Source organism: Corvus brachyrhynchos, unplaced genomic scaffold, assembly GCF_000691975.1.
Source record: "Corvus brachyrhynchos isolate BGI_N302 unplaced genomic scaffold, ASM69197v1 scaffold61, whole genome shotgun sequence".
NCBI lineage: Eukaryota > Metazoa > Chordata > Aves > Passeriformes > Corvidae > Corvus > Corvus brachyrhynchos.
In genome coordinates this window covers 9007858-9022588 of record NW_008236478.1, presented here as the reverse complement: position 1 = coordinate 9022588, position 14731 = coordinate 9007858, and the positions used below count along the sequence as shown (strand labels likewise).

At 46.0% G+C, this 14731-nt stretch overlaps 1 protein-coding gene across 1 annotated transcript in view; it reads left to right on the top strand.

Annotated features, from left to right (window-relative positions):
• SH3PXD2A (SH3 and PX domains 2A) overlaps nucleotides 1-14731 on the top strand; it is a 208667-nt gene that overhangs the window by 115057 nt on the left and 78879 nt on the right. Inside the window, exon 5 of the mRNA XM_017726177.1 lies at nucleotides 862-890. Within this exon, the coding sequence (XP_017581666.1) occupies nucleotides 862-890 (29 nt within the window). The remainder of the gene's footprint in view (nucleotides 1-861; nucleotides 891-14731) is intronic.

Here is a 14731-nt window from a genome sequence, read left to right as displayed (position 1 = left end):
TGGGCCCCCACAGCGATCCTGCCTCTGCCCAGGCTGTCATTGCCGGGCTCCTGCCCCTGCAGACCGTGCCAGGGCTGGGTCTGACAGGCTCCGGAGAGCACCGGGGGGAAGCACAGCTATCGCCAAGTATTTTTGTCCTCAGTTTTGCTTATCCCTAATCAGTTCTTGCAGCTCCCGTCTGTAATTTCTTCCCCTCCTACAGCAGCTGTCTGGGGTTTCAGCTGTTCTGCATGAGTAGAGGTGCCAGCACCTTTTAAATCACTATGGAAAAGTAAGGGTGCATTTTCTATCCTGGATGAAAGAAGAAAGGACAAAGTTTGCGGGTTGTTTTGGTTTGTTTTTTTTTTTCCTTGTGCTTTCCAAGTGCTTGTCAGAGATAACTAGGAGAGGACTGGAGATTATTCACAAATTAAGTAGCCTCCTGACTGCCAGCCACGCCAGCTCAGCCTGGAGCAGCCGCATCCCTGCAGCAAGCAGTTCATATTCCCGTTCCTCTCCGGGGGGACGTTAAGGGTTAATTCAGTAGCTGTTCGTTTAATAGCACAATTTAAAGGGGGAAAAATGACACCCCTCTCCCCTGCCTTGCTGGTTGTGGATGGTTCGCTCTGCCTGGCTGATCACATGCTCCCGAGCCCCCGGTGCTGCAGCAGCCCCAGCTGGTGCTGGTGATGGGCCGGTGCTGCCCGGGACGCCCCCGGCCCCCGCCCGCCCATGCCCGGCCGCCCTCACCTCCGCTTTAAGGGAGGGAGGGCGCAGCAGGAGCTCTTAAGCATATGGGTGGAAATTTGGGAGGCACCCGTTCGTTCTCTCACCACTGTTTCCAGCTCTAACCATGTCTATTTGTTGTTGTCTTTTTTTCAGGGACTATGGATCTTCAAAGAGAAAATCAGGTAAGCCATCAGGCTTTTTATATGTACTGCATGATTCTAGAGAGGAACTTACCCCCTGCTTTCCCCTGTTAAACCATCTATTTATTTTGTGTGGCATTAAATTGTGTAGCAGTTTAACTTTTTATTGCTGAATCCTGCTGGAGATAAGCATCAGTTTCTTTCCTTTGCACTGGAGAGACCCACCTTATATAGTATTGCAGTTAAAATGACTGCTCTTCTCTGACTGTATTTATACAGCTCCATCAACAGCATGAGTTGATAATTGTATTACATTTCTTTCTCTTTCATTGCAAATGGTCAAAATGCAGAGTCAGAGTTGGGGTTCTTTTCTGGAGTGGAAGGGCATCTTTTTCTGTGCTAGTTTGAATCTTTTATCGTGCTTTTCCAAAAGCCTCTGGTGAGGCTTCTGATGCAAAATGTTCTGTGTCTGGGTTTGGGCTGCCTCAAAGGCTGTACCTCAGTGTTTTGCTTTTAAAATCCTGGATTGAAATGTCCTATAAAACCCTGATTTGAAACTATGTAAATCCAATTTTTCCCCTCCCCATGTTGCTCTTAGTGATTTTTACAGATGTGTTTTCAATAGGGATGTGTAATTATGGGCCTCTGGGTCTGGCTGCTCTGAGCTGGATGTGTCAGGGCTTTCTATTTTTTAATTTTTTTATTTTTTTCCCCAAGCAGCATTGAGCACCTGCAACTCTCATTGACTTTGTTTGGAACCTTGGATGCTTCAAATTGCATTCAGGGCATCCAAAGAGAAGCCTTTCAAACCAATAGTGACTCCTGGAAAACTCTGGCCTGTGTGCAGGGAGGGGAGGATTTTTTCTTCTTGCTTTTTAAGATGATAAAGGAATACTGCAGTGGCTTGGTCTCTGGGAGGGAAAGGAAGATGAATGTAACATGCTTTACTCCAATGACTATCACTGCCTACATTGATTGTTGGTTAATTATGAAGGCTTTTAAGCTGCCATCCTGTAATAAGCTAAGTGATGCACTAAAGAGACCCTGTTGCTTAACCCCAATGGCCTGTGCATCAAATGGCAGCTACCTTTGCAGTCCAATACTTTTGGTACCTTTCCCTGAATTTCCCTGAGGTGGGGTGTGGTAATGAAGAGGCAAGTGTGGTACAAGGTGCTGGCCCTACGCAATAAACTAGGGCACGCTTGGTCTTCTTAACCTCCTGCAAAGCTTCTGTCTGGGCTGCACTTCTAGGAAGGACTTCCTAAATATAAGTGTTGTTCACAGGAGCCCGTGAATTCAATTGACAGCAGCACCTTCTCTAGAGGGGCTGACCTTAAATAAAAAGCTCCAAGTGACTTGGTAGAAGGCAGAGCTGAGTGTGGGAGTTCCTGCCTCAGCCACATCCTGAGCACTGGGGGCTTTGGGGCCATGTAAAAATCTAAAAAACGTTGCTGAAGTCTCTGGGAAAACCTGATTTAGCACTGACCTGGAACAGCATTAGGAGACCTGGAGAGCTTTGGGCTCAGTGCACCAGTTTACATGAAAGGGTATTGCAATTCATGCACAAGAGATGCGAGGAACTGCTTTGGGAGTGGAAGGAAACTGCTGCCTCTTCATTCCTGTGGCTCTGGGGGCAAGTTGGAGCTGATCTGCCATGACATGAGAAAAGCGATTAAGTTGAGTTAGTGTAGCTGAGATGTCATTTGTGGATGCTCTCCCCTGCTGGACTCTTTGGCCCCCTGCCCTGAGAACCCCAAGTGACATGGTCATCCGTCCCTGCAAGGGGCACTCAGGTCAGGCTCCCTCCTTTGGCTGTCCCAGCTCTCCATGCTGCCAGCTCTCCTTCTGGGACTCTTTCCTCTTCTCTGCTTTTTGGTGCTGGGCTGTTTGTGCAGCTAGGGCTTGGAAACAGTGTGGCTGAAAAAAAGAGGAATGTGAAGCAGCTCTCTGAACAAATTGAGCTGCATAAAGGGACTCTGTTCTCGGCCATCTTCTTACTTGATTTTAGAATGGCAGAGGAATGCTTCCTTCTGTTTGGAGCTAGATGTTGTGGGAGTGTGCATGCAATGAGCAAAGGAATATGCCAAGGGAGTCACCAGTTACAGCCTTTAACAAAGACCAGCTTTATGACACTTGAAAAAAGGGATAGGGTAAATAAGTAAGATTTTCATGATTGCTGTGAGGGTCTTTTAAGATAACAAATAGCTTTGAAATGCAGTTTCTTCCATAGGTGCAGATCATGGAACTACTCCATCTTTAAACAAGAGACACATAGGCATTTTTAAATGCAAGCACCTCCCAACAAATGAGACCTTATGAATATCTTGTGTCTTGACCAAAGAGGTGCTGGGCAAGGCTGTTGGGCGTGAGCACAGCTGTCCCACACTGTCCGGCAGGAATCCCACAGCTGCTGTGTCTCAGGCATGTGCAGGCATGACACGAGCATGGCTGATTGCAGAAACATTCGGAGAATGCCTCAGACAGCCAACGTCACCTCTACCCTGACCTCTGCCTTGCCAGAGTGAGTGTCTTAGCTAGCCCTGTGCTCACCCCTTAGAGCAGGGAGAAACTGGATAAGTTCAGAGTTTAATAGGAGTTATGGAAACATTTACCGCTGCAGTTGATGCTGGTTGTAAACATTTCAGACCTTCTGAACCAAATGCAATAGCGTGGCACGTCCTTAGCTAAACAAAAGGGAGTCTTGTGCCGATCTGGGGCATCTCTGCATGCCAGCCCTGAGCCAGGCTTCCTCTTGTGCAACGGGCTGTGTAAACACACAGCCCTTTGCTTGGATGTGATCTAATTATAAATGCTTAAACCTGCAGCCAGCTCGGAGACCTGGAGCTTCCCTGGGGCTCTGGGAAGGCACAGGCGTTTGCTGTGGCCTGAAATGCCACATGTGCTGGTACCTTGGACTTGGGGGGCTTTATCTGACATGCTGCAGAGCTGCTTCAGAAAGCTGCCTTCATGTTTCCAGGCAATTGAATTGTTGCTCTATGACCATCTGTCAGTGCTGGAGAGCCCTCAGTACAACTGTGAGGAGTGGTTACCAGGGCATATTCTGTACACTTGCAACAAATGGTCTCTTCTTGGTCCACCCAAAGACCCTCTGCAGCAAAATGGGAAGGAATTATTTTTCAAGCTCCAATTTGTCATTTGCATTAGCCAAGTGAACAGCTACTCGTTTGTCACTCAAAATAGGCATTACTTCTATGCTGGCATCCATTGTGTGGGTTTTCTGTCCTCAAATCAAAGTAAGGGTAGAATTGCTGCAAGTCTAGGAATGGATATTTGTATGGTACATTACAAGCCACAGATTAGCTTAATCCATTCTGCAAACCCTACCAGCTACCATCTGTGCATGGTGAACTAATTAACCCTTGAGATATCTGCTAATCCTGATGTGGCTTATAAAACCAGTTGGAGTATGTTTCTCCCCTAAAAATGTCATTGTGTCCCCTGCCCCACCCCACAAACCCCCTTGCTGGCTAGAGCAAGCTGCAGACTCCTGGTGTAAGATCTTTCCCTGTCCCCTTGCTGAGAATCTTTATTGGCTGGTTTCATGCCAAAGCTGTCAGATCCCAGTCATGAAGCTGAAGCAAGCATCTGGGACCTGGTGTTTGGTGGTAAGAGAGAGCTGGTGTGGGCTTCACAACTTTTCTCCATTGTGTCTTAGTGCTCCTCAGCTACTGAGAGGATCCTCTTTGCTAACTGAGATCAGATCCAGCACAAGAGGTGCCTTCAAAGTGATCTCTGCCACCTGCCTTGTAGGTGACCAAGCCCTTGTGGTCATGACTTTCCATGTGCCTGGGCAGGAGCACTGCTGCCCACCCCCCCTCTGAATTCATAACCAAACTCCTCCCTGCTCAGACTGCCCAGCTTGCTGCTGGGGCACAGCTGGCTTCAAGCCATTGCTTGGTGGCTTCCTCTGGCACCTTGTTGCTATACTGTAGGATGCTCCTCCAAGTGAGGAGGAATAAACTTCAATAATACAGAAGTTATGACTCCCTCAGTCCTGCAGTGTCTCCTTTCCGTCATTGTTCAGATCCTGTCTGCATCGAGCTGGCTGTGCTTTGGCTGAGTTTGGCAGCTGAAGTCTATTTTAAATAGTGCCTGTAATTGAGCACTTAGAATATTAACTTAACAATTTGGTTCAAGCCAGTGTTGCCTCAGGATGCTGATGAGGCTTCCTTGAATGAGTAAACCATCTTTCAGCTGGGTTCCCCTGTCCAATTTTTGGAGTAGCAAGATTATGGGTTCACACAGCCAGCAATCACTGCTTTCTTTCCCTCCTGTAATCTAAAACTAGGAAGCATATATCTGCTGGCAAGTAAATAAAAACTTCAGAGTCCATTGGAAGACACTTCACAAACTTTTTATAGAAACATCTGCAATGCTTTCTTTTCCCTGAATGAGGAAATTGCTAAGCAGAGTTGAGAGAGTTACAGCAATGACAGAAGTAGGGCCTCAAGCGAGAAACAAGCAGATTGTTGTAACAACACCAAGGGTCCTTGTGGCTGATCCCTTTGTGGGATGCTGCCTAGGAATTATGGGTGGAGCTGGTGGCCAAAGTTGCTTCCTTGGCTTAATTCTTCATTACTAGAGAAACCTTCTTCCTCACCCTTATGCACTAAGGATGTGCACTCTGCCAGCTTCAGGGAGTTGCCTTTATTGCTGTTTCTTTGCATTATCAGGGATAGGTTTTTTTCTGCTTCCTTTGTAATTACAAAGGGAAATGGCTCAACTTGTGGCTTTTTCTGTCCTTACAGCTGAGCTATGCTCATCACTTCAGAGCTTAACCTTTCTGATCCTGTCACACGGCAGGTGTCTAGCCTGCACTTAGAGCTCCATGGCCTGTCTTGCTCTTTTTCTTTTTTTTTTTTTTTCCCTTTTCATAAATGAGCTTTATTTTCTTGACTTAGTCTGAGCTGTCTGCTTTAAGACAATATGGAGAGAATGAATTGTGTGTGCCACCCATTTTGTGCTTAATCATTCAGTGGGGTCACAAATGTGTGAGCCCCCAGCTGGACCAGCAGGGCTGTGTGGCTGGAGCTATTTTTACCTGTTGCAGGACTGAGGTGGTGACCCTGGGAACAAAGCTTGGTTGATGCAATTGAGTGTGGAGGTCTCTGCCAGCTCCACAGGCCTGCGGCAGGCATTTAGCTACACGTGGGTAGAGGGAGAGAAGGGAATGTACAGCCTCCAGCCCTGGCAGGTGTTTTGTAATATTTGTGGGAAATGGCTGCAGTAGAGGGAGAAGGAAGGACCGCTCCAAGAGACACATACTGTTGCCTTTCCTTTGCCTTAAGGTTGCTGCAGCATTGATGGGATGTCATCTGGAGTGGTGGATGCCCTTTTAATATTGGAACTGGGGGCATGCCTTAACTAATCCAGCTGACTGTGAAATCTGTCTCAGTTTTACCTTCTCAGTCAGAAGAACTCTCTCAAGTCTTTTAAATGGGTTCTCAAAGAAGCCAAATCTAAGTGCGTTACTAAAGAGGCTGAAAAATCCAATTAACTACCATGGGCAATCCCAGCATGAGGCAAATGCATTTTATGTCAGGGTGGCCACTGCAGCAGATGCTTGAGGCTACTTGCCCCAAGCAGGCAGTTGGTCACTGCTTAGTGAATCTGAGCCCAGGTGATAGCAACAAAGCTAGAATGTGGTTTTTAACTCAAATGTTACTTTGAGTCATTCTGGTCTCATGGTGTTTGTCTCTGAAGTCTGTCTCCCTACAGTCCCTCTGAAAGCTTTAGCCTGGAACATTTTTTTTGGGTTGCCTTTTTTTTTTTTTTTTTTTTTTTTAAGGTGGTGAATAGGGATGCAAGTCTGTCCAAGCCCATGGCAAGGTCCCAGGAACATCTTAAATCCTTGTAAGAAATCTGTGGTATGACATGATCCCTGTGGACTGAGGCATGTGCTCTTGTGTTTATCCTGATGAATCACACGTGTGCACTGTGCTCCTTGCATTGTTTCCTACAATTAGGGCAGAAGCAGTAATGGTGGACTGGCTCCTTGGTGCCATTTGGCCTGTTGATGAGGATGGCTGGATGAGATCGTTTGCCAGTCACTATTTTGTAACTTCACAAGCATGTACTGACAAGATTGCTCCTGATCAGAAATCAGGATCTGTTCCCTCATCATACGATTAACCTTCTTGGCTGTCTGTACTAATTGCTGCATGGAATTTAAAAACAGCAGATTCTGGCAGAACATTTTGGTTCTCACATAGCTGTTTATTGTTGGTTTTTTTTTTTTTTTCCCCCCTTTTCAGGAAGATAAAGGATTTAGTAATAAAAGAAGGACAGTGTAGGCAAAAACATAGCAATTAAGGACCAAACAAACCTTTTCATTTAATTACTGGGGATATACATCTTGGGCCTGGTTCTGGAAGAAGTTAGTAGTTAGTGATCTCAATGTGCATCTTGAGTTCAGTCATCGATGACAGAGTTTCCTCTTCTTATGATAAAGAATTATTCTTCCTCAGGTAGGGAATTTGCTAAACTTTTGATCAGTTTGTTGGCTTTTGCTTGATGCAGTTATTCCCCAAAGACCAAACTTTCTTTCCTGTTTTTTTTTTAAAAAGATTGTTGTTTTTTTTTTTTAACAAGTTCTTCATATAATTAGAAGAACATCCATTCTGTGGGTTTGGGTTTCTTTCCAAGGCAAGACTACAGCTCTTGGGCTCAGGTGCACTAGCAGAGAGCAGGATTTGAGGAAGAACTGCTGCTAAGTCAGGCAGATTTCATGTCCTTGCAGTATCTGTATGTGTGTGACCCAATTCTGCATCTTCAGTCAAGATGTGAATCTGTCCACTCCAATCCCACACTTCAAATCCAGTCTGTAGTATTCTGGCAGAAAGAAGCTGATCTCACATGTCTCCTTGTACACCATATTTTTAAAGTCACTGCTTAAACTGAAGTGCTTTGGACTTCTGCCTGAGGCTACTGAAGAGAAGAGCAGATAGGAGACTTTATTCCACACTGGTTCAGTTTTCTGCTGACAGGACATGTGGCCCATTAGATGTATAGGATCACTGTCATCTTCTGGGTGGCCCATATGCTGGGGTGGGAGGAAGATGGGCTAAGAGAGAAAGAGATGTTTGTGTGTGGTGTGGGTTTTTTGTTTTGCTCCTTGGCTTTTAAACTGAAGTGTGGGGACAGGGTGCAAGATGAGGGAAAAGAATGTGTTTGTGTTCTTTGCTGTTCCCAGTTCAGCACTGGCACTGCAGAAAGCCTTGTGTCCAGGAGAGAGGGCAGGGAGACTGGGCGCAGGGAGGGCTAGAAAAATGAGGTGTGGCTTGAGCACAGCCATGGCAGAACAGCTTGAACCCTGCAAATGCCTCAGAGAGTCTTCAGCCAAGTGCCAAGAAAGCACTTGGTACCTTCGGGGATATAATGGCATTTCTCTTGGTTTTAAGGAAGACTCTATTCTCCATCTGCTACTGTTCTGCCTTCCTCTTCTGTCTGTCAGTGGCAGATGGTATTAACGCTGCCTGCATGGGTTCTTCCTCTCTTGCACAGAGAGTACTGGTATTTTGATTTTGGCATGGTAGATAAGGAAGGTGAGAAGTGCATTTGGGAGCTGGAGCGGAGGGTGATGATCCTCAGCCACCACAGGAATCTGTATGTGGCACAGATGGGTCTGGCTGGCTGGGAAGAGTGGATAAAATCTTCCCTGGGCATTTTGGGTAATTTAGTCTCAGGCTGGTGAGCACTTGAATCTCTCTCCTGAGATTCTGGAAAGCTGTATGTAGGGTGTGTGTCCTTAGTCTGTTGAGAGCACTCACCCGTAAAATAGTGCTCCCTAAGTGCCTCCAGCTGTGTGTGTGGCTTCACACCTGTCCCATTCTAGCTGGCCTGTGTCCAGGCTGCGTGACAGGACAAAGCCTCTCTGGTTTACTCTGAATGGAGTGGCTCACCTAACCAGAGATGGCTGGAAGCATTACTTACAGGGGTGTCCAGCAGGAGTTACAAAGTATGCACTGATTATTGGCTGTCTCTGCCTGGACACACCAGTACTGCTAAGTGTTCTGTGCTTGGCAGAATGGCTGCTTCACAGTTGGGACTTGACTCTTGCTCCATTTTTTGAGCCACACATGAATCCCAGTACGTGTGCATACCTGTGAGTTTCCAAGTGCAACGTCTGGGGCTTTTCTGCCCTCCTCCTTGGCAGTGCTGGAGGCTGGTTTTTTCCTCAGAGGGGTGATGCTCTCAGTTTGTACAGCTGTAGATGTGGATTAGCATTCAGATATTCTAGGCACTTCCCAGAAAAACTTGGAACTGCTACAAAACTGTATGTGCAGGGGCTGTACCAGAGTGATCATGTGGGAAACAATCCTCACTTGCCATGTGGAAAGAGTTAATGGGAGCTGTGGCTGCCAGAACAAAAACTAAACAGTCCTGGATACTTCTGGGTCTGCGAATGGGATTAAAATGGGTTTTTACAGAAGTAAACAGGGTGGAAAATTGGGACTAAGTTTTCTTTGCGTTTGTACTTTTAGAAAGGATGAAGGACTGGATGAGGTTGTGAAAATGCAGCTGTGAGCGTGTCACTGTGCAGTTTGTCAAGCACACGATCCTCTGGCGCCCCGCTCCTCCGTTCCAACTCAGGAAAGGGCTCCCTGGTTGTGGATTTCTCCCCTGCAGGAGTGAGTTATCCAGATGATGAATTTCTGAGGCACGCTCGAGTCACGTGAAAGCCAGATGTGAACATTTTCCAAGCAGCGTGTGCGGGTCTAGTGTACACCAGGCTACGTGGCAAGTGGACGTGGTCTGAAGTTGGTCTGCAGCGTGGTGGTGCCGGGGAGGCCAGGAGCCCCACAGCAGCTCCCAGTGGGATAATTTCTGCCAGGGAAGGAGGAGGATGCTGGCTGTGCTCGTCACTGCAGCTCAGCACCTCTGCCCCCACCCCCTGCACTGACAAACCTTCCCCAGGCTGTTTGTGATGAAGCTGAACTTGGTGAATAGGACTAAAATTAAAGGCCTTATTTAATGCCTGCTGCCAATCCTCTTACTCAGACACTTCAGCTGGATTTGCATGTTTGATAATCTACTAGTCAAATATTTTTTCAAGATACAGCCCTCTTGAACAGATGGCATGGGGAGTGGAGGTGATGTTCAGCTTCAAGTGTATAGAAGAGGAGGGATTTCTGCAGGGGTGAGAGGTTTACTTCAAAATGTGGTCTCCTATTGGGGGGGGAAAAATAATATATGTGTATCCTTCAAGGACTATCTTAAAACGATTGCTTTAAACACGATGCATCAGCATCCCACAGACATAAGAGCAAGGAAAGCTTATTTAAGCTGTCCTGATGTGGGACAGCTGCTTGCCCAGAAATTACAGTAACAAATGAATCTGTCATTGTGGTACCTAAGAAGTATAATGTCTTACCAGGCCCACCCTGGGCCAGGCACCAGCCACAAGTGTTGGTTTTATTTAGGCCTTTCTGGAGCCTGGGGGGAGAAACATCAATGGTACAGTTCAACAGGGTGCCCTGAGCAGGACAGTGTGAGACAGATCAAAACACTTGAAACCTTTCTGTGCCATCCTCCCATTTCTCTGACTATCCATTGTTCTCTGCCTAGTTGAATGAATTAATTGTGTGAGCCAAGAATGCATGGCAATGGTTCTAGTTCGGATGAAGGCTCATCTGCACTTTTCCTCTTTCCAGCCATGTTGTAAAACTACTCATAGACTCTGTATCAGAGTAATTCTCTGGTAAAAGTACTTCAGTTTCTGGGGGAGCTTAGCAACACCAAGTATTTGTCTTCCTCCCCTAGTCCAGTACTGTCGCATTTTACTGCCTTCCCATTTAACCAAAGTGTCAAGCCCCAGCTGAAGGGGAAGAGACTTGAGGAGAGAAACCAGGAGACAGGCTGACAAAGGATGGTCAGTGGGTCTGGGGGATGGAGGTCTTGGAGGGTATGAGCATGGTGCACTGTCTGCAGATGAAAGCAGAAACAAGCCCCACAGTTCTGGAGTTCCTCACTGAGCTTTCTGCTCTTGACTGCCCAGCCTCACCTTGTCAGGAGGAGATGGAGGGAGGAGGTTGTTCCTTTGCTTGTCTGAGGAATGCAGAAAGGAAGCAAGGAGGGGAAAAGTGGAGGCAAAATCCCAGCAAGACTCAGTAGACTGAGCCTGGCTCTTTGGTTCTTTGCCTGCTTGGGGCAGTAAGGTGTCCCACCTGAGCCCCCCAGGACAACAACATAGTGCTTAATTTATACCAACTCCTTGGCAGGCTTGTCTTCCAAAATGTAAACTGAAATTCAGGCTTAACTTCTGTTTTCTGTTCTGCCATATGTGATGAACATTGCAGCCAGCAAGGCTCTAGGCCAATTCTAAGAAGTGGACACGTCTGAGGAACAGTGTGGTCAGCCCACTCCTTGCTGACTTTTCAGACACCACTGTTGGGACGAGAACACGCCTGTTCTTCAGCAGAAGCATTTCTTTCCCCTAGCTCCAGTCTGAGGAATCACTGATTGCATTGTTTATTTTCTTTTTGCTCCTCCAATTAAGACAGGAAAGGTGTAAGTCTAGAAAATGAGTCTGCAAAATGCTCAGCTGCACTCATGGAACAGATCACTGTTGGAAACAGACCAGGTGTCAGTATCTCTTCAGCATGGCCACTTGTTCTTATAATCCTTCTTTCAGTAATTTAATTTGCACCTTAACAGCTGAGAGATTTTGGTATTCCCAGTTGATGTTAAAAGGTAGGGCTTCATGAGAACAAAATAGTTTTGTTGGTTAGATGGCCCTGGGACTGTTATTTCCTGTGGAAGGCAACTTCCAAAGAACAGGCCATACCTGTATAATTAAACTCTTTGCCCTCCAAAGCAAGGTAGCCACATCCAGATCACTTGTAGAGACCTGTCTTTGGCCCATGCTAACTTCTCAGCTATGCACAGAAATCATTTGGGGCAAGGGTTACATGGCCAGAACTACAACCATGCTGAGACTCGTGACCAGTATGATCCAGTTCCCCAGAATTACTGCAGGACTATTGTTGGGAAATATGTAGCTTAACGTGCTAGACAGCTATACAGACATTCATTTTTAAAAAGCTTGTTAAAATGGTCCCTGATAGCCGCAGCAACATGAAACCTGTGATTCTGTAGGAGAGTGTCCCTCCTGGTGCTGGCAGCAGTGTTAAATAATGGATGCTGGGCTCAACACTGAACTGAAAGTTTCAGACAGTCTAACTAACAAAAAGAAACCTGCTGGTTTCTACAAAACAAATCAGTAGCTGCTGTTAAAATGCCCATGGAGGAGGAGTTTCTCTGCACCTGCTGGGGCAGGGGCCCACCTGGATGTGCAGTACTAATATGTACCATGAATGTAGCATCTGGATTTTGGTAGCATTGAGCTCGTGCATTCGATTCTAGACTGGCTCCAGCTATTGTAGGTTTTTGTGGAAGCTCGCTCTGCTCTAACTCTACTCAAGACAAATAGCCTGCTGCTAAAATGAGATGAGTGGAGCTGTATCACAAGCATAAAGCATTAGTCCCCAGCAGTCTGGCGCCTGTTCTCTTGCCAGTGGTGGGAGGAGCAGCAAACAAACCAGTCTCACTGGCAGCAGAAAGGCTTCTGCTGAAACCTAGAATAATGTTTCATGTTCACCATAGCAACCAACTTAATTTTGTCTTCATAGCTTTTTGCCCCTTCAACCCCTCCCTTTTCTTTTGCACCTGAGGAACCTCCTTGACCTGTCTGAGGGTTGCCCAACTCTAGCCACTTCCAGTGAAATGCCTGCTGTGCTGCTATTTCTGTGCAGTGTGGCTCCGAAGGAAAGCCTTCTCTGTGCTCTTCACAACTGCCTCGGCCTCGTGGCTTAGCTGTAATTTATGGATCCATGTTCCTTTTGAGCTTTTTAAAATAATTCCGGTAGGAGGAGTTTGTTCTGGCTCCAGCTGAAGTCGGCAGCAGGGGCTGTGGGGACTGATGTTAAGAGCAGAATTGGGATGCCATTGCCCTAGGAGTGGCCTGCTTTGAGTAGGCAACCTTAATTTTCCTTCCAAATACTGAGATTCCCCCCCTGCACTTCCAAGTCATCTGAGACCAGCCGGTGTTCAGCTGTGTGGCAGTGGGGGAGAGGAGTGGCAGGAAGCAAAGGTTTGTTCACTTACTGTTACCAATCCCATTGGAAACCAGGTCCAAGCCCCATGCAGAATTCCAGTAAAACCCTGTCCTAAAGGGGAAACCTGGGGCCGTTCAAAGCTTGTGTTTTGTTGGCTCAGGCACAGCATGTTTCTGAGGCCTCTGACCTCCTCCCCGTACGCTGGCTCCTGCCGCAGCTCTTCGTTTGAGCTCTCTGTGAAGTGGAATCTATCACTAATGTCTGATATTTTTATTATTTGTAGGGGGGACTCTTAAAAGCTGGTAGCAATTAGAGCTTAAATGTCTTGGAATAAAAAAAAAAAAAAAAAAAAAAAATCCCCAAGAAGGAAGTTTAATGCTAAGCAGATGTGCAGGAGCAGCTGAAATATGCTGGCTGTCTTCTGCTTCAGAAGCAACCTCATCCACTTCTAGCTGCTGTCAGGCTGGGGCAGCTGAGAAGTGCTGCTGCTTTTATGCTGCTTCCTGGGCTGGGAAGCCCACACTGCTGACCTGTGGGATTGTTTACCAGTTAATATTTATATTGCCCTTCTATTCTGGCTTAAACCAATAGTTTTGACAAGGAGAAAAAAAATACTTTGTTTAAAAAGAAATTTTATAAAAACATTATAATGGCTAACAGAATTGGTTTATTTATGGTGAGATCTCACATGGGTGTCTGTAGATATGGCTACTGTGGATCTAGGTTTAAGCTCTCTTCTTGAGCAGACAGATCCAGAGTATCCCTAAACTTGTGTTAAGTGCAGCTTATTTCCTCTAACTTTGAGTGTTTCAGTCTTTTGCTGCAGCTTGGGTGGGGGCAAACTTTGAAGTCTTCCCAGTTGCTCCTGCAATACATCATCTGCTTGATTTATCATTGTCATACTCAGGTTCTTCTGTCTGGAAAAAGATCTGACAGCTGACAGAAGTTCATAGTCGTGTTCTGAAGGCAGTGGAAATCTATTCAAAAGCTAATAGACAAGTTGCTGACAACAACTCCTTCACACCCTTTCCCGTGCATGCCCCAAGTCTGTAATAGAAACATGCTGTATATTCCCTCCATGAGCTACAGCACAAGCTACTCTGCCAGATTATTTCCTGTTGCACTCCACCGATGTGGAGACTTTTTCATTTTTTCTTAAATGATAGTCCAAAGTGAATTATTGTTATTTACCACTGTGTATTTTGTAGTGTATTGTGACAGTGCAGCACATGGGTTTGGGAGTCAGACGATTGAAAGACTTCATCATTTTCTCCAAGCTGCCACTGTAGAGAGTTTACTGTAAAGGAGGCAAAATACTGAATCCATTTGAATTGCAGTTTTGTTCTACACGATGAAAACTGTGTCCCTAATTTAAAGAAAGGATATAAAAACCTTGCCATTCCCTTAGTGCTGAGAAAACAGCAATGTGTTTTTTGGACCTCTGGTTTCCACTGGGAAAGTTTGAAAGCTGTTTCTTAAGTTCTGTACCATGCTAGCAATTCCTCAGTTACATAGGTACTGTGAATCTATTACATTACTATCTATTAATCTTTTGACTGTCTTGGATATACCCTGCACTTCAAAAAGACAACAACAAACAGACAAGGCCAGCAGTATAGCCTGCTTTTCTCTCCAGGTGGTTGATGGGTGCATCTTCCCTGTTGTTAAACTGCTGGGTCCAGAACAGGGTTCCCCATTGCAGATAAGTTTTTCAAATTGCATTTTGGAGTTGTTAGAATTTAGGAAATTCTTAGACTGTCATATAAATATTTCTTTCTAGATGTATTTTCTCCCATGCAGGGAAAG